Source organism: Lepisma saccharinum, chromosome 5, assembly GCF_977018435.1.
Source record: "Lepisma saccharinum chromosome 5, izLepSacc3.1, whole genome shotgun sequence".
Lineage (NCBI taxonomy): Eukaryota > Metazoa > Arthropoda > Insecta > Zygentoma > Lepismatidae > Lepisma > Lepisma saccharinum.
The window spans coordinates 12,472,826-12,499,873 of NC_139233.1; the positions used below are offsets into that span (position 1 = coordinate 12,472,826).

The following is a 27,048-nucleotide window of genomic DNA, read 5'->3' on the forward strand; positions in this document are numbered from 1 at the left end:
TTAGATATCTTGCTGGCTCGTGCGTGATCATTCTTTTCTCGCTTGTGCGACTTCTATTAAATATTGGTAAAGGGCAATGAGCGTAATGGATTCCATCCCCCATACATTCATCCTCTCGTAGCCAAGCAGTTTAAGCCGGCCCTGTGGCGGAGTGGTTAGCACATCGCGCTATGACGCCAGGGACCCCGGGTTCGATTCCTGGCCTGGGCATGGATATTTGTGAGTGTCCATTCATCAATTTCATCATATCATCCCCATCTTCGCAAATTAGCCAAAGGTGGTACAAAAAGAGAAGTAAAATAAAGCAAATCAAAGTTTCTGTTTTTTCTCTCTCTCTCTCTCTCTCTCTCTCGCAGGTTTTCCGTCTCTTTCTCTACCTCTGTCGTTCCTTCATGTATCCTTTTATGTCTCCTCCTCTCTGGGCCGATCTGGAGTGACAAATTTAATTCCACAAAGTTTACGAGGAAAATTTTACCATTCTTTATTGTTTTAAAGCAGCAACTGCATTTTTTTACAATTTATGCAAGACTACAAAGCATCCCATTGAAAGAAATGGGAACAGTGTGGCCCGCTCTGCACTCCAGCAATGAATATGCAACCCTAAATAACTCACGAAACAAGAAAAGAAACAAACAAAGACGTCGATCGATGGACCACGGAAGCGAGAGTCGTTAAGACACGTCTGAGCGAGAAAATGAGTTTCCTTTACATCCCACAAGATCCGCGGCTCAATACTCCCACTGCCGTATCTGGCCGGCAAACTGTCTCCTCCAGAGTTGGAAACACTGGCCCGCGTATGCGCGATGATCCTAGCAACAAGTGATTGCCCGGGGAGGGTGCTGTGCTTTCGGCTTCATTCAGTTGTTCGGTGGCTAAACTAGTATGTAGTGATTTCGGCATGGCGTGTGGCTCCAAGCGGTCCACCAACTGAAAAGGCTACCATATTGTGCGACGTTGACGATGTGATTCCCTCTCACGCAACAATATATCGCCGCCTCAACAATGCTCGGCGTTGAAATGATGCTGAACCTCCTTCTTCTGTGCTGTTCCGTAAGCGCTACCCTGAATATTGTGCCCGGCTTAGGTAAGTATCTTTGAGATTCTTATCAGTGCGTGGTTTTCAGGAACAGAAGTTTTGTCGGTTCCTTCCCTGCATTGTGCACACAATATAGTGTTGGTTTGGTGCCTGTTCCGGCACCACAGCACTGTCTTATCATTCGAGATCCCGCTAACATATGTTGTCTCTGACGCATGGTGCAACCTTGAAGCCAGATGGTTGTCGCTACTGGGAGACCGGTTTATGAATGGGGACGGAACATTTCTTTTTGGTAGAATGCCTTTTGGACTTAAATGTGCACGTTGAAATTAAACTGTACTGTAGAAATATTTACCACTTCTAAACTGAGAGAATGGGTTTATTGTTAAGGTAGGAACAGATTCAATAAATAGAAACTGGTATTAATACGTGAGTTATCATCTTTTGCTCTTCGTGCATTTCTATTTATGGAGTATATGTGGTGGTTTCAACATATGGATCCTAGTTGAAGGATGAGGCATTCCCTTGTACGATGGTATTTTATTTGGGCGTAGTAACAGAAGGGACAGAAACTTTGATTTGGGCGGTGGTCGGCAGGGGCTAAGGAAGCAGTGACCCTCGAAATTATAATACGAAAACTTGTCTATTGCAGAGCAGGTCTCTATTTATAGTAAGTGTTAACGCAGTAGAAATATTACTTTATTTATTACAAATCATCATTAGCCCTGTGTACGCCCAATGATATTGTTCTTTACCACAAGACAAGATGATTTACTCTTTGTAGCTTTTTTGAACTGTTTGAGGTAGGTTTTTCGAGTCGCGTCCTATAATGCCATTCGCGTTTCACTTTATTCTCCATGTAAGACCTTCAGTGTCAGAGTTTGTAAAAATTTACACATTTAATTTAAATTCATTTGCATGCTCTGATAACTGATAAGTTATTCAGCTTTCTTTATATTTTTGGCTATTTTACGTCGCTTTCCTACCTCTTTGGTTAATCGCGACAAGAGTGATGATTGAATGCAATCAATACATAATGGATGGCCTCCCCGATGGTGCAGTGGTAGCGTTATCGCCTTGTAATCAAGGGGTCCCGGGTTCGATACCCGGTGGAGGCACATAGTGGTTCGGATCCCACTTTAAACTGTAGGTCCAGTCCAAATTAGACTTACTGTGCATAAAGTGGACTTAAAACATCAAATCAAATCAAATACATAATGGGACGGACATACCTGCATGCCTTAGTAAGGGTTCGATCCTGGGACATCCACATTACTAACCACTCCGCCATGGAGGAGGCCTACTATTGGTTAATCAGGACTGCAATTGTAGTTTAAAGTGGGATGCGAACCACTGTACTGTCTGAAATGAAGATCTTAAATTACAAAATAATATTAACCATTGCGGTGTTGGGGAGTCAAATACGACCCTTTCACATTGCACCATCAGATGCAGGTTAACTACCGGGCTACTTATATGCTGTGTTTTAGTTTTTATCGTAGTGTTCATCCAAAGCTGGAAAAAATACCCTTATGCCATGATTGATTGATTTAGTTTATTTTACATCGTTCTTCTGACACTTTTGGCTAATCGAGACGACGAGGATAATATGATGAAACTGATGAAGGGACGCTCACAAAGCTAACCACGAATGTTGGCTAAAATATCCTTATGCGACGGTGGCGTCTATCTGTCCGTCTGTCCATCTGCCCGTCTCAAGTATCGGTATCTCGGAAACTGCAAGAGATGTAAAAACGAAATTTTGTGAGCTGATAAACCTAGGAAATAATAGATCATCACAACATAAGTTAACTTGATTACTCCGTCTGTCTAGCCGTGAGAGGTAATCGATATGAACCGACCTGTCGATATCTTTGGAACTAGAAAATTTGAACATCTTAAATTTTTCTTCAAATGAAATCCTAGCAAATAATAGTTAAACGCAACATTTTTTTTTTAATCGACAGGTCAGCCTGTGTATGGGGTGATATCTCCAAAACCAATCGAGCTATAAATACGAAATTTATCGAGTTGCAAGAACTGCAAATATCGTACATCATGCGATAACTATATTCTCATTCGGCCTTTCCATTTGTCTGTTCTGGTCAACAATGGAAACCAATCTATATACAATCTATGTATCGATTTCTCAGAAAGTATGAAATGCGGAAACAAAATTCAGTGGACCGAGTGAGTGTCCCTTCTATCTCATCATCATTTATCGCCGCAATTATTATAAGAAAGCCAAAGAAATGGAAAGAGATGAGAAATATATAGGATCTATGTTGTTTCTGAACCGTCGCTGAAACCATGGAACAACGTAGTTCAGGTTTCGGCCATCGGAGCGCTGTCGGCGTTCACTTTTGCAAACAAGCAGTGAACCCATAATGTGCAGTAGTAACATAAATTAACATAAAGCGCAGAACCTAAACTCCTATTGCATTAATTTGGTCTGCTATTCACCTTACGAAGGCTGTACAAGCGGAGTGTCGTCGAATGATACGCTTTCAGCGCCACAGCGGATAATAAAGCGTACCTCCTGATCGTGAGGATGGGCGAAAAGCAACAGAAGTGAGAAAGCAGAAAGTATTGTAGAAGGCGATGGATATATATATATAAAAAAAATAGTTCATGCTTCTAAAAGTTCTTCCCTACTCCCTTGTACAGAAAGCACTGTTTCCCTTGTCAGAATGAACGCAGTGGAAGTGTATTTGGTATTGTAATTGGGATAACATTGTGAAAACCCATTTCTAATTCTAGATTCAAGTTTCGCAGTCAATTTAATATTTTCAATATTATGTCCAAAGTTTCATCTGTTGTTATTTCGCCTCAGCATTATTATCTTAATTTCAACGTTCCAATTATATTATTTTATTATTGCATTTACTTTTACTTTGTACAGCCACCGGCAAAAAAGATGGAAACACTTAGATTCTGAAACACTTGCTTCCATACGAGGCGTTATGTGTGTTGCCTAACTCCACTTATCGCCATAGAGTTAGGCAACACGCATAACGCCTTACAGCAAAGCAAGTATTTCAGGATCTAGCTTTCTGATTCTTTTTGCTGATGGCTGTACATATTCCTCATGAATATGTACAATTTAATTTCGTCCTACTCAGAACAATTGGATAAGAATAGATATAAGACAAGCTTACTTGCAAGAAGACAATGTGTGTATTTTGTACGTCACTGTTATCCAGTCCATCTGCATCGCTCTTGTTTACATTGAGAGTGATCTATCCTTTTGATATCTTTTGTAAACAATTATATTGTTACTTCAGTCCCTTCTACTACCTTAGATATTCTTAGCATTTTTTTATTTCTTTTCTCTTCTGTTAATATTATTGTCTTCACTTGCTAGTAAATTTTATCTCTTACTCCAATTTTGTCATTTTTACGGCAACCTTTATTTATCCATTCTTATTTTGCATTTATGTTTTTATTATTTTATGTCGCTTTTCTGCTTTTTTGGGCTAATCGCGACGCCGAGGACGAAGAATGGTTAACTGATATTGATGAAAGGATACACAAAGCATCAACGATGTCCAGTCCGAGATATCAACCCGAGATCGTCAATCTTGCACTCAACGCATTTATATTTTACTTTATATTCATTTTCTTGTTTTCCAATGTGTTTACTTCATTTTCTCAATTTGTTATTATTTGTTTGGTATTTTTATGACGTTTTCTACAGTTTTGTGTCGATTTCTTCCCTGATTTTACTGGTTTCGTTACCAAACTAGTATCTTCAAAAATAGGATATTCTTATTTGAATTTGCCGACTTCCGTGGCGCAGTCGTTAGCGCCATGGTACCGGGTTCTAATCCTTGCCTGGGAATGGGTTTTCTTTGTGAATGCTTCTTCATCAATTTCATCGTAGCATCATTCATTCTCATCTTCATAATTATCCAAAAGTGGCACAGAGGCGAAGTAAAATCAACCCAGTCAAGCAATCTTATTTCATTTCTTGAAGTTTGTATTTTGTTTCGGTTGCATTTCATTTCGTATTTTGCTTCTTCACTCTTCTTTTTCACTTCTCATTTGGTTTCTCCCTTTCCACATTCTTCTAAACTTTATTTCCCACTGTCGTCGAAAGGAAAGAAACATGCAATTATTGAGTTTTCTTGTCGTCGTAAATCCAAGAAAATTACCATTCCCTGCTCGCGCCAAAGGTCACATCCTCTCATTTGTCTCGTAGGGCATTTCCTCGCGAAAGACTCTGATGGATTTGGTGCTTTGCGGAACTCTACGGGGCTCGAAGATCGAAGGGTCTGTCCTTTCCTCGTCGGCTTCTCGTCCCATTAGAAGTAACAGCATCTGGCCAGAGTCGTCCGAGCGAACACACCGTAGCCGCGAGCGCTGATGCTTTGAAGATCAAATACGAAGTCCCCAAATGAACAGCGACCTTATCAGGGTGCGAAATCGTTGAAAACTGGTGGGGGGGGGAAAGTTCTTCATCTACAAACCCCTTCCCCCACAATCATATGTGTAAGTTATACGATACATATTTGTAATGTTATTAAAAGTAAAAATAAATTACTCAATTAAAAATATATTATTATTATTTTTACTATTATTATTAATTACTAATTCCTTTAGTAACTGGTTAAAGATGTTAATAAATTATGTAATAGTTGAAGTGGTTTTATTATATAAAAGTTTTTATTTAGTTTTTGCTTTATGTTAATATAAATCAATTAGATTTCATAGTTGTTATTGTTTTGCATTCTTGTTTTACTTTTATTGTGCGTATTGATGTAGATTTGTTAATGATCTCTTGGGAGAAAAAGCATTGAACACTCACAACTACACTCATTTGTGTATGTTTTCGATATTATTCTTAGTAAAGTATATTTGAAATTAAAATTAATTGCTTATCTTTTGTTTGTTATAACAGAAACAATTCCCCCCGGAAATTTTTGGAGGGGGGTTTGAGGCCAAGATTGTTGGTGGGGGAAAATTCCCCCCCCCCCCAGGATTTCGCACCCTGGACTTTATGTACAGTCACCGGCAATGAAAATGAGAGACGTAGATCCTGAAATATTCGCCTCCCTACAAAGCGTATTGTGTGTTGCCTAATTCTACGGCGATATGTGGATTTTAATAGCAAATTTTCAATGATATATTCTACCGACGCCGTAGAGTTCTGCAACACACACACACACAACGCTTTGCAGGCAACAAGTATTTCAGGATCTAGGTGTCTCATTTTTTTTGCCGGTGACTTTACCAAAAATGATATTGTCGTATTTGTTTTTTTTTTCTTTTTTGATTGCTCGATACGCGTCTCAAATGACAATATTTTAGAGAAATTTGTTTCATAAGTTTTTTCTCTCGAATCACATCCATATGTAATGTGAATATGGATAATTTTTACGAAGGCCATTTTCACCAATCCCCTCGTGCGAAAATAACAGGAAAAACAAATGAATTACGAAAATAAATAAATTGAAGAAAATATAAGTCTCATTTATACACAGATAAGCTAATTGGAACTACACCTTCACTTTAAAGTCGGATTCGAACCACTATGCGAACACCGGAAATAAAAACTAGGACGTCTTGATTACAGGGTGTTTTGTTTCAAGTTCACTTTATGCTCATATAGGCTTATCGGAATTTGATCTGCAGTTTAAAGTGAAATTCGAAATCTCTTGTCATTTGTCTTCACCGGGATCAATCCCGGGGCCCTTTGATTTCAAGGTGGCAGCGTCAGCCACTACAGTATCTGGGAGCCATGACGAAAATTTATGAAGAAACAACACACCAACAAAAATGAATGAAGAGACAATATAGCATCGCAAATGAATTAGCCGAAAAAAAAAAACGAGTGAAGAACCAATACATCTATGAAAATGAAGAAACAGCATGTCCTGTGTCTGTGAAAAACGAATGAAGGAACTACTGTGGCGGTAATGACCGACTTCTGATGCGTTGATACTCTGGTAATTTAAGTTAACTGTTTTACCTTAGGCGTAGTTCTACCAGATGAATAACACGGTACATCGATTTAGATTTTAGAATATTTATAATACTAAAGAATACATATTGGTATGTAGAACCGTAATTACAACTGTCTAATATCGTAGATAATAGGAGACGCGCGCGTAGTATGTTGCACGGCCGAGCTCACATGAGCAAGTCACTCAGTCTATTCGCTGCGCGCGCATGCGCCGCAGACGGCTCGCAGCAGAATGCTTTCATTCCCGAACATACTCCCCCCGGTTGAATGAACATAATTCAACTAATCTCCGTCTTTACCTATGGGGAGGAGCACAATTTTACTAACACTTCTTCTAAAAACTCCGTCTTTCGTTTTCACTGTCACTACACGCACTAGTCCATCGTTCCCAGGATGCACCGCTTCCACCTTAGCTAGTTTCCACTGTAGTGGGGGTACGTCGTCCTCCTTCAGCAGTACAACTGTCCCTGGAGATAAGTTCTTGGTGGAGGATGTCCACTTCTGGCGTTGTTGAAGTGAATGGAGGTATTCTTTATTCCACTGCTTCCAAATGGATCTTCTCATCTTCTGTATCAGCTGGTATCTGCTGAGTCTATTGTCAGGTATGAGGATAAGGTCAGGTTCTGGGAAGGTTGTTATGGGTCTGCCAATGAGAAAATGCCCTGGAGTTAATATCTGGTAATCTGATTCGTCGGGTAAAATGCAAAGTGGTCTTGAATTTAATATTGCTTCAATCTGGCAAAGTAAGGTACTTAACTCTTCGTAGGTTAGTATGGTGCTTCCCATCACTCTTCGTAGATGATGTTTTAGCGATTTAATCGCCGCTTCCCAGAGTCCACCGAAATTTGGCGCTCTTGGCGGTATGAATTTCCATTCAAAGTGCTCATTTGCAGCGTAGTCTTGAATGACATCTTGAAACTGTGTAGATTCAAACATATTGCGTAGTTCCTGAAGTTCTCTGTGTGCACCTCGAAAGGTACTGGCGTTGTCACTGTAAATGGCTGCACATTTTCCTCTTCGGGATATAAATCTCTTCAATGCAGCTAAAAATGCTTCAGCTGTTAAATCGGTAACAATTTCAACGTGTACAGCCTTCGTTGAGAAACACACAAAAAGTGCAATGAAACATTTTCTCGTCGATTTGCTCCTTGGCGCCCCAGTCTTTATCCTTATCGGTCCCGCGTAGTCTACGCCACTGTACATGAATGGATAAGCGGCTCGGATTCTGTGCTCCGGTAGATGTCCCATCAGTTGTTTACTTGCTTCTGATTTGAGTCTATGGCATTTAATACAATAGTGTAGGATGTGCTTAACTATTTGTCTTCCCCGGACGATCCAATATTTTTGTCTGATAGAGGAAAGTAATAACTGCGTCCCAGCATGAAGTAATCTGCGATGTTCGTATTCGATTAACAGCCGTGTAAGATGGGCCTTAGGAGGCAAGATTATCTGATGTTTAGCCTCAAAAGCGAGATCGCTTTCTTGTAAACGTCCGCCCACGCGAATAATGGAATCGGCGTCGAGAAATGGATACAGATCTTTTATTCCACTGTTCGGAGAAACTTCTCTCTCGTGAGTCAAGTCTTCTATTTCCTTCGCGTAGAATAAGGCTTGCGTTGCTTTAATGCACGTATCTGTGGCTCGTTGCAAATCCTTGGCATTCAGTTTCGAAGTACAAACATTTCTCTTCGTGGGCCCCTTGCAATTATCAATGAAAATATGACAAAGTGCCATAACTCTTATCATTCTCAAAAGGTTAGAGAATCTCGTAAGAATTTCATCTGATTTGTGTGTAGTTACCAATGAGGTTATCTTCACCTTTCTCCGTTCTGGTACTTCTGTAGGTGGATTCATTCCAAAACTGATGTCGTTGATGGCCAACTTCGGATCTTGATCTGATTGGCTTAGAAATGCTGGTCCTTGTAACCAAAGTGAGTTTCCCTTTAGCTTCAGGGGTTCGACTCCTCTCGATAACATATCAGCAGGATTATCCTTTGACCTTACATGCCGCCAATCACACACCTGCGTGTACTCCTGTATTTGAGCCACTCTATTTGCCACAAAGGGTTTCCATGTCTCTGGGTCCTTTGCAATCCATGCCAAAACAATCTGCGAGTCTGTATATAAATATACCTTGTTTATTTGGAGATTCAATAAAGGTATCACTTTATTAACTAATTTTGCCAATATAAGTGCTGCGCACAGCTCAAGCCGAGGTAAAGTTATTTTCTTAATCGGTGCAACTTTCCCCTTGCTGCACAATAACCGTGAATTAACTTCTCCTCCTGCAGTTACAGATCTGACGTAAATGCACGCGCCGTACATTCTCTCAGACGCGTCAGAAAACCCGTGAATTTGAATGTTTATTATCTTCCCTTTAGGTAAAATACATCGTGGAACCTTAATGTCTGAGATATAGCATATTTGTGCTTGTAAAGTCTTCCATTCGCTTAATACATCTGAAGGTAACTCATCGTCCCAGGATACATTTAATTTCCATAGTTTCTGTAGAAACTGTTTAAACAGTGCAATAACAGGCCCAATAATTCCGAGCGGATCGAAGAGTTGCGCGATTTGACTGGCAACCCTGCGCTTGCTTAATGTTTCTTGAACGTTCAAATCGTAGCAGGCCAAATTGTTTTCTTTCTTTGCACGTATCGTCGAAAAGCTTTGTTTATCGTAAAGAGGTTTGCTGCAACCAGCAGCCGTATTGTTTCTTTGATTGTTGATAGCTGTGTGATTGTTTACAAAACAAGCGTTGCTGTCTGCTTTCTCGTATACTGGATCGTTGAGTAGGGGGTAGGTTGTAAGATGATGTTTCTTCGCCGGTGCGAGTGTAGCCAACTCAGCATTGTGTTCTGGCGCTAGCGCTGAATCTCCGGCCGTTAATATGCAAAGAGTGTCAGCGGTGGTATTCCAATTGACACCTAGAGTTTTTGTACTGTCGTCGTTAAACAGAATCGTGTCTTTAACTTCCCGTAGCTCTAAAGGTATAGTTTCCATTACTCTTGCAGAATTGGATGCCCATTTTCGTAGCTTAAATCCTCCTGCCGATAATAATGCTGACAGTTCTTTACGTAGATTAATGGCTTGATTCTCGTCTTCTTGCCCTGACAGCAAGTCATCTATATAAAAGTCTCTCTTCAGTATTTCAGCAGCTTGTGGATAGTTGTGCATTTCGTCTGTCGCCAGTTGCTGTAGGCATTTAGTTGCTAGATATGAGCTAGATGTCAGACCATAAGTTACAGTGTTCAATTCGTATATCATCAGTGGTTCGTCGTGAGATTTTCTCCATAATATGCACTGTAATTTCCTATCAGAAGGGTGCATATAAATCATCCTATACATCTTCTCAATATCAGATTTCAGAGCGATTATATGGGTCCTAAAGCGAAGCAGTAACCCGAACAGATCCTCTTGTAGAACCGGTCCTGCACTTTGTAGACAATTGAGTGACCTGCCACTGGTCGTTTTTGCTGAACCGTCGAATACGACTCGTACTTTCGTCGTGGAGCTGGCTATATTCACAACTGGGTGATGGGGGATGAAATATCGGATGTCTCCCGTTACTGGCGCCTCTCGCACTTCCTGCACTGCTTGCATGTGGTGTAGTCTCTCGTACTCGTTCATAAATTCCACATATTCTTCTTTCAATTCCAGTTCTCTCTCTAATCGGCGTTCTAACTGTAAAAATCTGGAGTGTGCATATTCCAAAGATTCCCCTAATGCTGATCTATCTTCCGTCAAAGGTAAGCGTACCGTGTAAGTGCCATCTTCATTCCTTTCTGTAGTTTGGCGAAAATGTGCTTCCATTTTCTTTTCTTTAGGCGACATAATTTCTTCCGACACATCTTCCACCGACCAGAAACGATGTAAAAGGATTTCTAACGGCTCACCCTGTATAAAGAATGATCTGCTTGGATGTGACGTTGTTCCTGGAGTGTTGCCCACTACAATCCAACCAAACTGTGTGTTTTGTAACGTAGGATAAGGTCCTTGTTTCGACATCTTCTCTGGCAGTAAGATATCGAAAAATATACTTGCAGAAATTAATATGTCAATCTTTGCAGGAACATTGAAGTTTTCATCCGCCAGGGCAATATCTGTAGGTATCTCCCATGTTGAAATATCCATTTTTTCTGCAGGCAAACGTTCCGTAATATTTTTCAAGGCAGAACATTGTGCTTCTACCGTAAATTCATTGAATCTTGATTTTAATTCCACATTCGCAGCATAAGGTGAATTTACAGTGTTGGAACTTATTCCCTGTATCAACGTATTTTGTCTCTGTCTTCGTAACCCAAGACGTTGTACCATATCCATACCAATGAGGTTCACTTGAGACCCTGGGTCCAATAAGATGCGGCAAGGCAAGTATTTTCCATCTTTGTCCTTTGCTAGAACACAGGCAGTAGCCAGCAAAACATTCTGGTTCTTATTCTTTACTGAATACGATGAACTGGTTCCCTCTCCGACTTGAGGGTTGGAAACACTGCTTGCTTCGTTCGCAGCTGATCTTCCTGGAAGGAGGGGAGGTACACGGCGCTCGCCACCCCTTTCTTTGTGCAAACTCGTGTGATGACGCAACCTACAGTACCTGCAAGAGCCGGCGTTACAATTTAACACTGAGTGATTAGCAAAACGCAAACAATTCGTGCATATGCGGTTCTCATGCAGGAATTTATATTTCTGTTTATTCGTCAATTTCAAAAATGACTGGCATCTGAATAAAGGATGAAAAGGAGATGCATCTCTGCAGTAGATGCAGCTTTTGCTCGACGCAGTAAAATACGTGTTAGATGCTTGTGGCGTTCTTGGCCTGATGTTACTAACAGCTGGTGACCTTGAAAACGGCTTCGTCGATGTCGAAGGTTCATTTGCTTCGAATTTCTGTAGAGAGTTGCACTTAGCTTCTAAAAATATAAGCAATTCTTCTATGGTACTGAATTCTGTGTTGCTTGATTGTTTCTCAAAGTCTCTTCTTGTACATTTATCCAATTTGGCTGAAAGATACTGAACGAGAAAAATATCAATTAGGTCCGCGTTTCCCTGAATGTTTCTTAATGCTTCTATAGAACTTCTAATCGTAGTCGTGAACTTTCTTAATTCTGTTACACTTTCCTTAGTGACTGAAGTTACATTCAAAATGTCATTTACGTAAGCAGCGGCTATTAACTTTGGATTATTGTATTTGCGCTGAATCAAATCCCAGGCGACCTTGTAATTAGCACCTGTGAGTTGCAAATTCTCAATCGTTTGTAATGCATCACCCTTTAACGAAAGCCGTAAATACTGCAATCTTTGTATGTCTGACAAGGTTTCATTTTTTTCTATGAGGGCTACAAAAATATCTTGAAACGATGAAAATTGAGTGTAGTTTCCGTCAAACGTTGGTAAAGTTACATCTGGGAGCTTGATTGGAGATTTAGTTTCAGGCTTACATGTGTTATTCTTTCTCGTCGAGTCCTTGTCTATTATTGAAAGCATTTTAGCTTCTAACGTGAAGTAACTTTGCTCAAGTGACGCTCTCTTCCCGTCGTGAGATTGCTCATCTGATAATTCGGATATCTTGTCCATTACATCCTCTAGTTTTGACCAAACACTGCGGAGTTGCTTATGCCTGGCTACAACTTCGTTTACATGACCACTTGCCTCGTCATAATTCGACACGTAGTTCTGAAGCCGAGTTAATTGTCCTTGAATTACACTGCGTTGTCTCACGAGCTTCTCAAGCATTTCACTTTCTTCCGGCATTTTCTCAGGCAAGGTTAGGAATATGAACAAACAAGCATGGAAAAGGAAAATAAAAGGATTTACTCACGTACATGGAATCTGCAGCCGTCGATAATTCCTCTGCTCTTGGCAACCCTGTGACTGGATCGTGCTGTCCGTTGATTCTCCTAGCTCGCTCTAATTTCCCCTCGCGCGGCGTGGCTGAAGTGGCGGGAAAACTGCTTTGTTCTGTAACTTCACTGTACTATCACTGTCTGTATCACTTCACTTCACTAAACTGCACTTTCACCAGTCCCGTCGTTTACCGATATCCGTAATTCATCCGGTTTTGCGGAGGACCATATGTTGCGGTAATGACCGACTTCTGATGCGTTGATACTCTGGTAATTTAAGTTAACTGTTTTACCTTAGGCGTAGTTCTACCAGATGAATAACACGGTACATCGATTTAGATTTTAGAATATTTATAATACTAAAGAATACATATTGGTATGTAGAACCGTAATTACAACTGTCTAATATCGTAGATAATAGGAGACGCGCGCGTAGTATGTTGCACGGCCGAGCTCACATGAGCAAGTCAGTCAGTCTATTCGCTGCGCGCGCATGCGCCGCAGACGGCTCGCAGCAGAATGCTTTCATTCCCGAACAACTACATAACCGAGAAAATAAATTAAGAAACAAGGTAGCCACTAAAACTAATAAACAAAGAATATACCTGCTAAAAGTAATGAAGGAGAAACGTAGACGCTAAAATTAATTGAAGATCAAGGTAGTCGCAAAAATGCATGTAGAGACAACATAGCTGTGAAAATGAATTGTGATGGAAAATAACCAAGAAAATGAGTCAAAAACTGCTTCGCCTCCTTAAATTATCTCTTGTTTTAAAGTATCACATTTCTCAATGTAAAACGGTTGTACTTTGCGCTTTCCTACAGCAAATACGCTTGTCGCCACCTCAAAAAAGTAATTTAACTCGGTTTGATTCAGATGAACCTAACCTTAACTTTTTATCAACTTTAGATGGACTATTTTTCATAACTCCTCGCTGTGGCAAACCACAAAACACCTGGATATGCAACAAAATATCATAGAAGTCCAGTTGTGTCCCTAACGTGGTAAAAAGTATCCCTTTTGTTGTTTAAGATATCGCAGTCTATAACGTCGAAATACAGTTTGCCTCCTTCCCAGTAAACGAGCTCCTGTTGAATTTTAATTAAATGCAAATTTGTTTCATAAATCTTAGGAGTTTCCGTTTATGTTACTGCAAAACTTTAATCCTTGCTATCTTCTCAAAATGCCATAAAGGCGACGATAAGTTTCCCTTAATCCTTGTGTTATTTTCATTTGATTACAAATACAGCTTTCGAAATGAAAAGAAGTTTTAACGAAAATGTTTACGTAATATTGTGCAATGAATCTAATTTGGGTTCTAGTGACGTCAACAAGTATCGAGTAATATAAACCATTTTATTATTATGTTTTAAGTGTTTCTTCGATAGTCTGTGAAAATAATCGATCTTGGAGTCTAATCATTGTGAAGGAACTAACGTTTTAGTATTTGTGTTTGTTCTGCCATCTCTGAATCACCAAAGGAGGTAGGAAAATATCAAATTTGTGTTGCAATATGTGTGCTATCCCAGACTTCTATTTATTAAAATTGCAATGGAATTGGACACATGTTTTGTAATTATTCTTCTGTTAATTTTTTCGTATAATGCATCGAGATTTTTAGAGAAATTTTGTGCCCATTTTACGGGACTTACAAAGGTGGGTTTTCGCACATGAGTAATATCCTACATCATTTCCAGAATTTTGAGGTGTTTTTCTTATTAATTCTCTTGAGTGAGACCAAAACTTTAAGAAAAACTACATTAAAAATTGAGGACACCGTGGTTTAATTTTCCTTCTTTATGTATGTACATACGTTTGTCTGTGCGCGTGTGTGTTTTAGAAATATTACATCTTATCTTTATACTTGTAGCTTCAATCAAACATTGATTGATTTCTTTTATTTTACTTCGCTTTTTTAGCACTTTTATCTAATCGCGAAGATGAGGATGAGTGATGATATGAGAGCACTCACAGAGAACACTCGTGCCCAGGGCGGGATTCGAACCTGGAACCCCTGGCGTCGCAACGCTCTGTGATAACAACAGAGTTCGGCTTCAATGAAACATAGGGCATGAGGAATGATAATGAGGAAAACCCTTATAGGTGGTTTAACCCAATGCCTGTGGTTTCTACTACAAAAAATACAGGGTGCCCGAAAAGTCTCCCACCATAGGCCAAATCATGGTTTTTGTTCGGTGCGGCCTCTGTCGAGTTTCAAGTTAGTGCTTGATCGTCTCGACGGGGCAAAGTCTCTGCGTGAATAACCTTCATGTTCACACGACAGTATATCCCCCCATGTCGTTCCATATCATCAAACACTGCAGCACAAGAATAAAAAACAAAGTCAATTTTACCATTTGACCTATCGTGCGAGACAAGTGATTGTTTATTTCAATACATATTTCTCAAGCAAGTTCTATTATATTATGTTCTATTGCACTGTAATTTTTTATGCTTATAGTAAATACTCTTATTCTTTTTTTCCAGGTACGTTCTTGCCACTGTTTTCGTAGAGACGTATTTGTAAGTACAATGTTCTAATTTTTATTTTGATACAAGTTAGGGAATGTCCAGTTTACTCTTGTGACCACCAATTTTACAATTATATCGTAAACGTTTCAGGTACAATACTGCTGCAATAATGCCTTGAAACTTTAGTAAATTCAATATTCAAACGAACTGTTGAACTTTTCTTGTTTATTACTGTAAAACGTCAATAAGTTATAACGTTCAGTTTAGTTCAGAGCCATTCCGTGTAGCAAGTGAAATGTAAGTGTAATTTTATCCCGGAGACTCAAGGGACGAAACAATGGTAGTCGATCAGCCTTCAATTCGAACATCAATTCCAATGTACCATTAGATATACCCAACTCCTTCAATCATTTTATTTTAGCGTTTCACAGATAGCACAGTGATAAATGAGGTCTTTGAATAAATAATTTCGTTATGATCAACTGATATTAAACAAATTGAAACCGTATGCCGCCTCGGTGGCCTAGTGTCTTGCGTGCTTGTAAGTTCGGGGTTTGATATACGGTCTGGATATGGATATTCACGGTCATTGTGAATTTTCCTTCATCAAGGTAGCCGGACAATTGCGATGGCGGACAGTTGCGATGAACACAGTGAGAAGTGAAAGGACGGGTGGTCAATTGCTATGACATTTTAAATTTTCTATCAAATTGAAGGGTGACTTGAAACCCCGTACATTACCTCTTACAAGAGAATTATGTGAAATATTGATATTCTCGGCTGGGAATTTGGTTGAATCAAGTTTTTGAACATAGGCTAGAGCCAGCAGACCACCTTTTGTAGTGTCCCGTTTCCTCATATGTGCGAACACACTTCCCAGCTCTCGTCGATTTTAATGTCACGCTTCTTCCTTTTCAGACCTTCTAGATTAACTTCCGCTTGTACTTGATGTTGGTGTCTTCTGCTTGGCTCTTGAGGCAGGCCAGAACATCATGAATTTTTGAATGCGGTCTTCCAAGCCACCTATTTATTTTGTTGTTCCAACCTTCTATAGCAGTGGCGGCGATTGGTGACGAAATTAGGGGGCAAAGACAGTATATTTCCCTTTGTAGATAAGATTTAGCATAGTGCGGGGGCAACAGTGGCGAAAACTGGGGGGACTGCCCCTCTCGCCCCCCTAATCGCCGCCACTGTACAGCATTATTAGTTCTGTGGCGTCTTTTGCTTAGGTTGGGTCCTGATCGTCGCATTTGTCCTACCATTAATTTGTAAAGTGATCCTCACCGTCAAAATCATCACAATTGTCAGTAATTTTGGCTTCATAGCAATTGTCCGCCATCGCAATTGTCCTAGATTCAGCATCAATTATGTTATCGTCGTGATTTGGCAAAAGTGGGAGAAAAGAGACACAAGAAAAGTACAAAATTTCTTTACTTTTTTTTACAAAGTTGCGTTTTGTGTCCAAAGTAAAAGAAGAAAAATCTAGTAGTTTTGTTACAAGGCTATTTACCTTCCTTCATATCGTACACAACCCATTGCTTTTGCTGACATTTTTCCTGTTTTCATATCCGATATAGACTCTAAATCTACAACAACTTTCGAAAATGTATTTATTCGTTTGCCTGCCTCGTAACTGCCAGCAGTTTAAATATTAAGAATGCAACCGGGAAAAATCGCGCATCTCAAAGGAGTTGTCTATATTCTAAAACCTCATTTTCTATTGTTTACCTTTGCAGAAGCACTCGTGTGTTTACTTTTGTTAAAACAAAGGGTGACTTGCCGCTTGGAGTCATTCCGAAATGCGATCCCCCTTCCCACCCAGTCAGCCACTGCCCTTGACCTAGAATGGGCGCGGATAGAGTTTCCCATTACTGAGAGCTTTGTTTGCATTTCGGCAAAGCCGGAGAACGGAGAGAGAGAGGGAGGGGGGGGGAAGCAGCAGCCAAGTTCAACAGGGAAGGTTGCATGTATTGCTGCGGGGGACACGCTAGAAATGGGTTTTGCATCTCTTTTCGTCTTAGCTGAAACGTCTCTGTTTAAGAAGGCTGAAAGCTGAAGGCAATAATAATCGATGCTCGTCTGTTTCAGATGGGTTGGGTGCTCCAGGGAGAAATTGACAACTCATGAATAGAGAGCGGCCCATTATGCTGTATTTTCTAAAAGAATGTGGTTTAGGGCCCAGGGCAGACGAGTTTCTTTTTTTAAAAAAAGCTGCGTTCCGTACGATTATTATCGTCAAAAACGTCCAGTCCGCGATAACGATGTGCGAAAAAAATCAAACTTTACTTTTTCTTTACGTAAAGTTCTTACACTTTCGCCTAATAGAATAGTTGGATATTTAAAATTCTAGGATTAAAACAATACCATTCAGGTGTTGTGACGTCAAATATGATTTGTGATCTCACAATGTGGTTATTACCTAACCTGTAGATATTCGGTAACCAAGAAATGTTCGTGAAATATTGACAACTGTAATGTAATGGAAGAAAGTTTTTTCGATACTAATGTTAATATTATTATTTCCTTCAGCTTCTTTTGAAGCATGAAGTATGGAGAATGAATATTTCATTCTGTCTCGAGAATCTCTGGACCAAAGCCGCAAAGAGAAGTAGGGAATGCGAGTGAGTGGTGCAAATCAGTGCGCGCTGCTACAAACGGCTGGTAGTTGCATGTGCGTTGTCCCCTCCATGCACTCACTTCCCCTCCCATGCGGTCATTGGACGAACTCTCTCGATTGATTTAGTGTTTTAAGTCCACTTTATGCACAGTAAGGCTAATCGGGACTATCTACAGTTTTAAGTGGGATCCGAACCACTATGTGCCTCTACCGGAACCCCTTGCTTACAAGGCGACGACGCAACCGCTACCCCATCGGGGAGGTCTTCGAACTCTCTCGAGTCCTACTTACGCAGAGTTCTTTTTTTCGCTTGCCCCAGAATTTCCCGGGACAGAGTGTAATTGTAATGGAATCTGCGTTTAAAGTTGACACTCACCTTCTGCCTTTAGGGCTTTATGTTAGTCTGATTACAACCCTTTTATCGGACTTCTCAAAGGCTTCGTAGGGTTAGAAGGACCAAGCCCTTGCGTGGTCTGCAGTGCAGGATTTATTTTTAATTATCCTATATTGGTTAGGAATAAAAGATCATCCAGATCTCTTACTAGGAGATTTATTTAAACTTCTGATGATATACAAACACTTTTTTTCAAACAGACAGTTCACCCGATGCAACTTGTAGGCCTATACCTATTTGTACCTAGGTTTATAACCCTGGTCTTTTTGATGATGCAGGAGAACGCCTTATTCAGAGTTGGGTTTGTAGAATATCCGCCAAATGGAGCACAAGTACACCAGCCAATCCGAAGATTGAAGCAAGATGTTACCCAACGTCCCCTGAACCATCAGCCTTTCGGCAACCAGGGGAATGTCCCGTAGACTTACAAAAGTCTAGCTCTTTTATATCATAATTTTGTTTACAATTTACCATGGTTACTACATAGTTGTTTTATATTTCCATAGTTTCAGCATTTTTTCCTGATTTAAGTTAAACAATTCATTACCTATTGTAACATTAACAATAACATTTTTTTGGAATGAAATCTAACAATCTTTAGAGAAAAGATTCAACACTAATTCTTAACAACATAGATTTTTACTGAATAGTTTAGTGCTTAAAAGGCATGTGTTGACAGGAGCGACACAAAGTTGAATCAGAAAAACTACGCAAGGTAGTGTGAATATGATATTGGATCACATGCGCTGTAGTTTCCCCCACGTCTGAGGTGGTCTTGTGGTGGACCGTTTCGCCTCTATGTTCGATGCTAAGAGAGCGAAGGACCAGTCATATGACTGGAAGCTGGAGAAATGTGTATATGCTAGGGCGTACTCAAATGTAAGTGTGATTCAGAAAGTGTTTGTTGGAGTTTTAAGTCCACTTTATTCACAGACATACTAATCGAGACTGAGCTTACGTTTTAAAGTATAGGATCCGAACCACCGTGTACCTTCAGCAGATAACGAACCCGAACCTCTTAATTACAAGACAATGACTTTTCCAGGCCATCGGGAGGCCACTCTACCATTACTTCCAATGGAATTCTAGGTGTCAATAGCAACTTTTAGTTGTCTACTGAACGACAGCTAGTCTTTCAAATCTTCTGAGCGTGAGTGACCCAGTTCGTTCAATGTTGTTAACCACTACCGAATCCAACATAACCCACTTCATGCGCAAACGGCAGCCCCAACCGACAGAATAGTTTGGTGAGTAAATAAATATTTTATTTTCAATTTCAGCATGTGTGTTAGATCTTGGACTAGAGTAAATTAGTCTTTTAAATTACATACTTTACTTTTCTAGAGTGAAGCATGTGTAATTTGTTTAAGCAAGCGTAAAAGAAGGCTTGTTAAAGTACTGGATGTTAGTAAACTGGGTGCACACCCCTACAAGTGATTCTGCCGGCGCCTATGCTTATGGATTCCATAAAGTGTAATATCCTTCAAGGTGGGTCCCGGACTGAAGAAGGTTAGGAACCACTGCTCTATGCAGTAGGTTGTAAGTCTTACATATTGTTACAAGTTTTTTTTTTTTAAAAAAAACATCGAACCGGCCGCCGTGGCGGAGTGGTTAGCACATCGCGCTACGACACCCGGGTTCGAATCCCAACCTGGGCATGAATGTTTGTGAGTGTCCATTCATCAATTTGATCACATCATCACTCATCCCCATCTTCGCAAATTAGCTAAAAGTGGCACAAAAGGAAATCAATTACTTAAAAATAAAAACATCGAACAGTTTCCACTTGTTACGCTTTTCTAACTGCGTGTCAACTAAAATTATAAAGACAGATATAAACATACGGCAGATAGAGTTCATAAACTCTGACGAGCTTTCAGAATCTACAATGAAATATTACCTAACGCTAACAGTTTTCGCGCAGCAGTGGCACGAGCTATTCAGTATTTAACATTCTTTAATATGAAGCCAAAAAGAAGCACATAATTGCGCCTCTCGTACTAATAATGCAGCAACTCGTCTCGTTTCAATGAAAAGTAATTATGCTTTCTTTCAGCTCGAGAAGAAAAAAGAAGCTTGTTACTGCCGCAATAATGAGAAAGTTAACGAGTTGAATCCCGACTCATCTGTAAATTTTCCCAAAATACACAAAAACGAGGCAAATATATCTCGAAATACGTACCGAACGTCGACAAAGGCTAATGATTTCCTTCATGCTTCCAACGCAGCTCTTTTGATCCCAAATATTTCAAAGCTACTGATGGTCACGTGTATATTATGGAGCTTGATTGCAGTCCGCACAATTCCTTTTAGAAAACATGATGTTATTTATGGTTCTGTTTCGCTTTGTTTATGCCTCGAACATCAGATGGCTCTTTTGAAAACATAAGCTTTGTTTATCAAGATGTTAATCATAACCGTCACATCAACGTAGGAATTATCGACTGTCAGATGCTGTTGTTCATAGATATGTGTTTGACCATTGTTGTTATTGAGTCTTAAATAGAGGCGGACCCAACCAGAGGTCCAATGGGGCAGCAGTCACACCTCCCAAATTAGTGCTTGGGACATTCCATTGTCACGGGTGGGACACGAGGACTAATTTTTTTAATATTAAAGTAACTATTCTACTGATAGTTAAGCAACATTTATCGTATAGTTTCTGTGCAATGAAATATGTAGGCTAACTTAACGCTGTTGATTAAACATAACTACCCTTAAAATACTTTACAGACAAAACACTGCCTCTTCACGTAATAAGACATTTCTCTGAACTGTCAAATGATGAAAAATAAATTATTTAAGACAAAGTGAGAAGGTATTTGACCTTTAAATATTGTAGTGGAGTTCAGATTAAAGCAGAAAAAAAAGTTTTTTGGTGTAACTGGTGGGACACAATACAAAACAAAAGTAAATAAAAAGTTAAAATGAACGAGAAATATGTAAAATACCTTCTAACTTAATTAAAAAACTTGAATTTTTATGCAAATGACAATTTTAAAATGTTCACTCACAAGATAGGATAAAGTTACAGCATTTCATTTAATTATTAAAAAAATGAGATTCAGGGACACTTTCACATGAAATTCTCCAGGGATTAATCACACAGTTTGAAAAATATCTATCTTACAACTTAAACAGTGACAGCGACAAAAAAGGACGTATGTTAATTGATTGATTTTACTTCGCTTCTTTAGCCCCTTTGATATGTTCTAAGTTTAATTATTAAACGTATTATTAGATTTGGTACTATGTCCTTGTATAATTCTTAGGGATGGGACCGATTAATCGGTACTCTATCGGTATCGGCCGATATAGGCATATCGGTGTATCGGTTTATCGGTAAAATTACCGATTATTTTACCGATCCGATATATCAATAAATATCTGATAGTTTAGTGCAAAATTATGCCATTTTTGTTGTAATTTTTATGGATAATCTTCATGCCCTACTTTTTTAAAAAGTAAATGTCTAAATATGCAATTTCTCTTGCACTGCAGTCACTTTGAAACACACATTTTTAAGGAGGTCAATGAACCTTACAGGTTCTTCCAGGACCATTTCTAATTTTATATCGGATCGGTAGAATATCGGTTATCGGTATCGGTAAATTTTATATCGGTACTTTATCGGTATCGGCCAAAATTCCATATCGTCCCATCCCTATAATTCTTATTATTAATAACTCAGTAATACTCAGCGGTGAGACTCGGCGAAGTACACAGACTCCTCTCAGGTACAGGGATAGTGTTAGGCAAAAACAATGCTTTACAGTACAGAGAAATAAAACCACATTGCTGCAGTAGATAAACTAAAAGGTTTTATTCCTTATTTATGGCAATTACAATGCAAATATGCTTGAGACGAAGGCGAGGATTTCGCTTTGTCGATGAACTGACTCAACTAAAACGCATAAACTCAATGCATGCCTATGGTCACATAGACCTAGCTTGCGCCCCAAACTACCACACCAAGAGATACGCAATAATAACTGAGCCAATATTTGCTTTTTAGCCTTTTAGTCCAAATTAATCCTTAGGCTAGCTTTATTTCTTAACGTAGAATGGTTGCAGTATTGTGCATAGCATCAATGCATGACCATCGACATACCTATGGTCACATAGGCTTAGCTTGCGCCCCGAACTACCATACCAAGATGTATGTACAACACAGAGGAGTTCTTTTTAAGTTAAAAATCTTCGACGATCTGTGGCGAATGTGTGTTATTTCTTATGCGATATCCTCGCTTTTATACTATTTCAAGAACACAGATTCAAGTACATATGAATCACTTACTATCTACAAAAAGATGCTATCAACAAAACTGACATCTACACAAGTTTAGAAATACACATTCACATAGTGCACTCTCTCAAATATAAAGATACATTGAACTACTCATAATAGAGCATAAAATACAATACATATTAAACAAAAGATATACATTACAAACAAGGTGCAATATTACATATAATAACACAAAAATCACGCTTTCTTTTACAAAAAGAAATATATATTAATTACATATTTTGAAGTGATGACGTCACCAAAATATGGATCATATCAACTTTTGGCTATTCTTGAAGAAAAGATCAACTTTTGGCTATTCTTGAAGAAAAGGTTGTGTGGTGATAAGATGAAATGGATTAAGGGACAATCACGAGCATAGAGGGACAACACAACACAAGTTCTACAGAGGATTGTGCTGGCTGCAGTTCCAGACTCCAGAGCCTTGTTAGTTTGCAAAATCGTCGCGATTAGACAAAAGAGGCAGAAAAGCGACGCTAAATAACATAAATCAAATTAAGTCACCCATGGCGAGACCAGGACTCGAACCCGGGATTTTAGGGACGAGATAATGAGTCGACCATTGAACGCGCTTGGCACCAACGCCTGTTAGTCATGCAAGAACGATGTGCTTCTAACCGGAAATGACCATAATAAGATTTTGATTTTGTCATCACCATCCGCTCTCCATAAAAAATCTGCAGGAAAGCGGCAACTTTATAATGCATAAAACGAATGCGATCTGCTTCATTCGCTCTCTCGTGTTCCAAAGAGCCCCTATTCGAACGAACGGAGGCAGAGTGCCAGGAAATACTCTTGCTGACTCTGCATTGGACATCCGCAACACCTGGCGCTCCTCTCCGACCGATCCTTTGTTCCTCTGTGGGGATGTGACTGGAAACAGAATACCCGACTCTCCAGAGGAATTCGTTTTTCATTTGTTTCTTTGTTCGAGCAGATTCGTGCTCATGGTGTTTTTGTATGCAGATGCAGCCATGCCTGGGTTTGTAATATTGGAATGATGAGTCGTTCAGCAGATTCAAGAGTGGTTCATTCCACCACTTGAACGGAAAAAAAAAGATTGAACTCGAATAAAACCTCCACTGCGGTATTTGCTGTTAACCCTATCCGCATACACCACTCTGTGCAGCAAGGACGCGCATAACGGTAGAGAAGGTGAGAAAGCGAGTGAAGCTGCAACGGCTGGTAGCTGCAGTCACGTTTCTCATTCATGTACTCTCTTCCCTTCTCGCGCGTTCGTTTGGTGGAGCTCTCTCGAGTCGCTACTCGCGCAGAGGACTTGTTTTCGTTCGCTTACGCCATAGATTCCCGAGACAGAGTATAATGTGCACACTAGTTAGTTATGGTATTTGTATCCCAATACGTTTTTTTAACGATTCCCCCCGGAGTTGTGCCATATTAACACCAAAGTGCACAAGCAGTGGCGGCGATTAGGTGGGGCGTGCTTTTCCCCTCCCACTTTTTGCCAGTTTTGCCCCTGCACTATGCTAAACCTTATCTACCAAGGGAAAGTAAACTGCCCTTGCTCCCCCCAAGTTTTAGAACTCAATAACCGCCACTGTGCACAAGTATAGGCACCAATAGGGTTCTGTACTATGTCCCAGGAGTCTGGGGCAAGCGAACGATTTCTGCCAATTCAGTTTATTTAACGTGGCTTTTGTACAACTTTTGGCTAATCGCGAAGATGAGGATGTACGGTGATAAATTGAGATGGATGAAGGAACTATCACAACGGGATGAAGGGGCAGTCACAAACATACAGAGACGACAACACGGGCCCCACAGAGCATTATTCTGGCTGTGAGTAAAGACAAAAGAGCCTCGCCAGTTTGCAAACGTACGTACCCCGAACGTTCCGCCCCAACGAATTAATCTTTGAACTCGGTGCCTTTTGTTCTTTCGGGTTGGGCGTTGTCCTTGTTTTTTCTACCAACTATGTTTAAGCTTATTACGAGATGGAAGACAAATAGCTGAGGGTGCATATGAATCAAGGCTTGTCTATTTGTAATACGTATAATTTGCTCCAGAGCCGCAACCACAAATTTTTGTCTGGGGAGGGGGAGGGGGGCAATTATCACGACAAACGTACCAACAACAACAACAATAATAACATTATTATTATTATTAGTAGTAGTAGTATCAAAGACGTTATTATCCTCGTAAATTATGCAAAACAAAGGGGTTGAATTCGGTGCTAAAGTATTTGTGTTGGAACAAACTATTTGAAATATATTTTTTTAAAAGTTCAATTTCACATTCATAATGGACAACAAGCACAAACTGTATTTTTGAAAGACAAAAATACATAATAAATGCATTCCGAATATAATTCTTGTTTTACATATAACATGTATAACTTTCATAGTAGTGCATATTGATTGTTTCAAAGTCGTACTTAGTAGGTATCCTCTTTTTTTACCAATTGAATATTACTTTTTGACATATTTTGACAATTTTTTGTCGATGTTTTAGCGTTTAGCGATGTTTTAGTACAAATTTTCACTATACTCATTTTTCCCCCACTCGTACTTGGTAGGTATATCATGATGTTACGTGATACAACTTAACCTATCCTTTTTTTTACGATTATTTAATTTTTTTACGATCCTAAGTGATATAACTTAACCTATCATTTTTTTTATTTATGCACTGTTTGAACGTTATTATTTGAGGATCATATTTTGTAGGTATTTTTTTTTATCAATCGAATATAAGTTTTTGACATATTTTGACAATTTTTTGTCGATGTTATAGCGTTTAGCGATGTTTTAGTACAAATTTTTACTGCACTCATTTTTTTTTCTATTTGTACTTGGTAGGTATATCACGATGTTACGTGATACAACTTAACCTATCTTTTTTTTTACGATTTTTTTAATTTTGTTTAGGATCCTAAGTGATATAACTTAACCTATCATTTTTTTTATTTACGCACCGAACTAACCTACAAGGGGGAGTCTGTTTGTTTTAATATTTCAGTATTATAAGGTTTTCACAAATTTTATATAACCTAAAATGTGTTGGATGTTGATGTTAGTATGTGGCAATTTTTTATGAATTTTAAAACTGTTCTGTGACCCTTTCGTTCTTCACGTCGTAGGCGAAGGACTTCTCTGCAATTAGGATGACACTGCATAGGGTATCCTCGGGCAAGGCATCGTGGAACTCGCAAACACCCACTCTACAAAAATTCTACTATATGATCTTTCACTGGCTAAGCTAACCTACAAATAGGAATTGGCAGCACTGACTTATAAACCCACTGGGTCTTCTTGACATGTTTTTTCATGATGTGTTGCCAACTGGGCAACTGGGGAAAATAATTGTACAACAATTTGTACCTAATTGTACAATACTTGTACCTAATTGTACAACATATACACAGACATAAAAAATAGAGCCTTCCCGTAACTTACTTCATGTACAACTGTGAAAAGAAAGCATATGTGTTCTGTATGCACACATTCATTCTTATTTTTCGAAGTTGAATGGAAGCACGTGTTTTTTACGCTCTCGTAATACTGACCTTGCCCCAGTGATTTTAAATTGCTTCCATCCGGTCTTTTTTCCTCTGCTATTTCCGCATGCACGCAACATTCGCTTTCAATAGTTTAATGAAACACAGAAGGAGTATTAGTTTAGCAAGTTCCGAGTTTACAATTTATTAAATTAAACAATAATTTATTAAATTAAACAATAATTTATGTAAGAATATACTTGTACTTACCGAACACAAAATAATAAAAGCACATGTGAATATTTGCGTGCGTTCATGTTATATGACGACTGAGTAAAAAATAATGTTGACTCCCCGAAAGATAAAAGTTCCCGGTTCGACATCAGATGCATGCAAATTTTATGTTTTGCTCTCCAAAATCTTGATTTTTATGTTTGCGCTATTTGTCATACAGCAGAGGAGAAGAGGGGGGAGGGGGTACTATTAGCGCCATCTATTAGCAAACAATAGAAATAAAAAAGTAGCGTCAAACTTTTTCAACACCCAAAAATTTTAAACGTCCTCGTTTAGTAATACGATCAGCAGAAGACGTTTGAAAGAGTACTCTTAGTCGAGAAAGCTAATTGCTAGGGCCCATATATTGCTAAAATGTTCTTTAATTTACATATTTCTCATACCGCCATATGTTGTTCTAGTTGACTTCTTCCAAAAAAATGCTAATTAGCGAGAGTTAATTAAGCAAGGCAAGTAAAAGAAGCAAATAGGACAATATGTGGCGGCGTGGAAATATGTAAAAATTCGACTCGATTCGAATTAAAATTGGAGGATATTTTGCATTTTTTCCCTATAATGTACAAAATATTTACCGTACATAATCTTTTCTATTTACAACAGTATAAAATAAGAGAAATGTGTGACAATATCCATATTAATTAGGAAGGTGTGTTGTAT

At 39.1% G+C, this 27,048-nt stretch overlaps 1 protein-coding gene across 3 annotated transcripts in view; it reads left to right on the forward strand.

Annotated features, from left to right (window-relative positions):
* The window catches only part of LOC145987661 (uncharacterized), a 457,555-nt gene that overhangs the window by 167,979 nt on the left and 262,528 nt on the right, over positions 1-27,048 (forward strand). Inside the window, exon 1 of one of the 3 annotated variants that reach the window (XM_083122180.1) lies at positions 868-1,084. The exons of the other annotated variants lie outside the window; for them this stretch is intronic. Within the exon in view, the coding sequence (XP_082978306.1) occupies positions 1,003-1,084 (82 nt within the window). The 5' untranslated portion in view covers positions 868-1,002. Of the gene's footprint in view, positions 1-867; positions 1,085-27,048 lie in introns of those variants that run through there. 3 annotated transcript variants of the gene reach the window in all.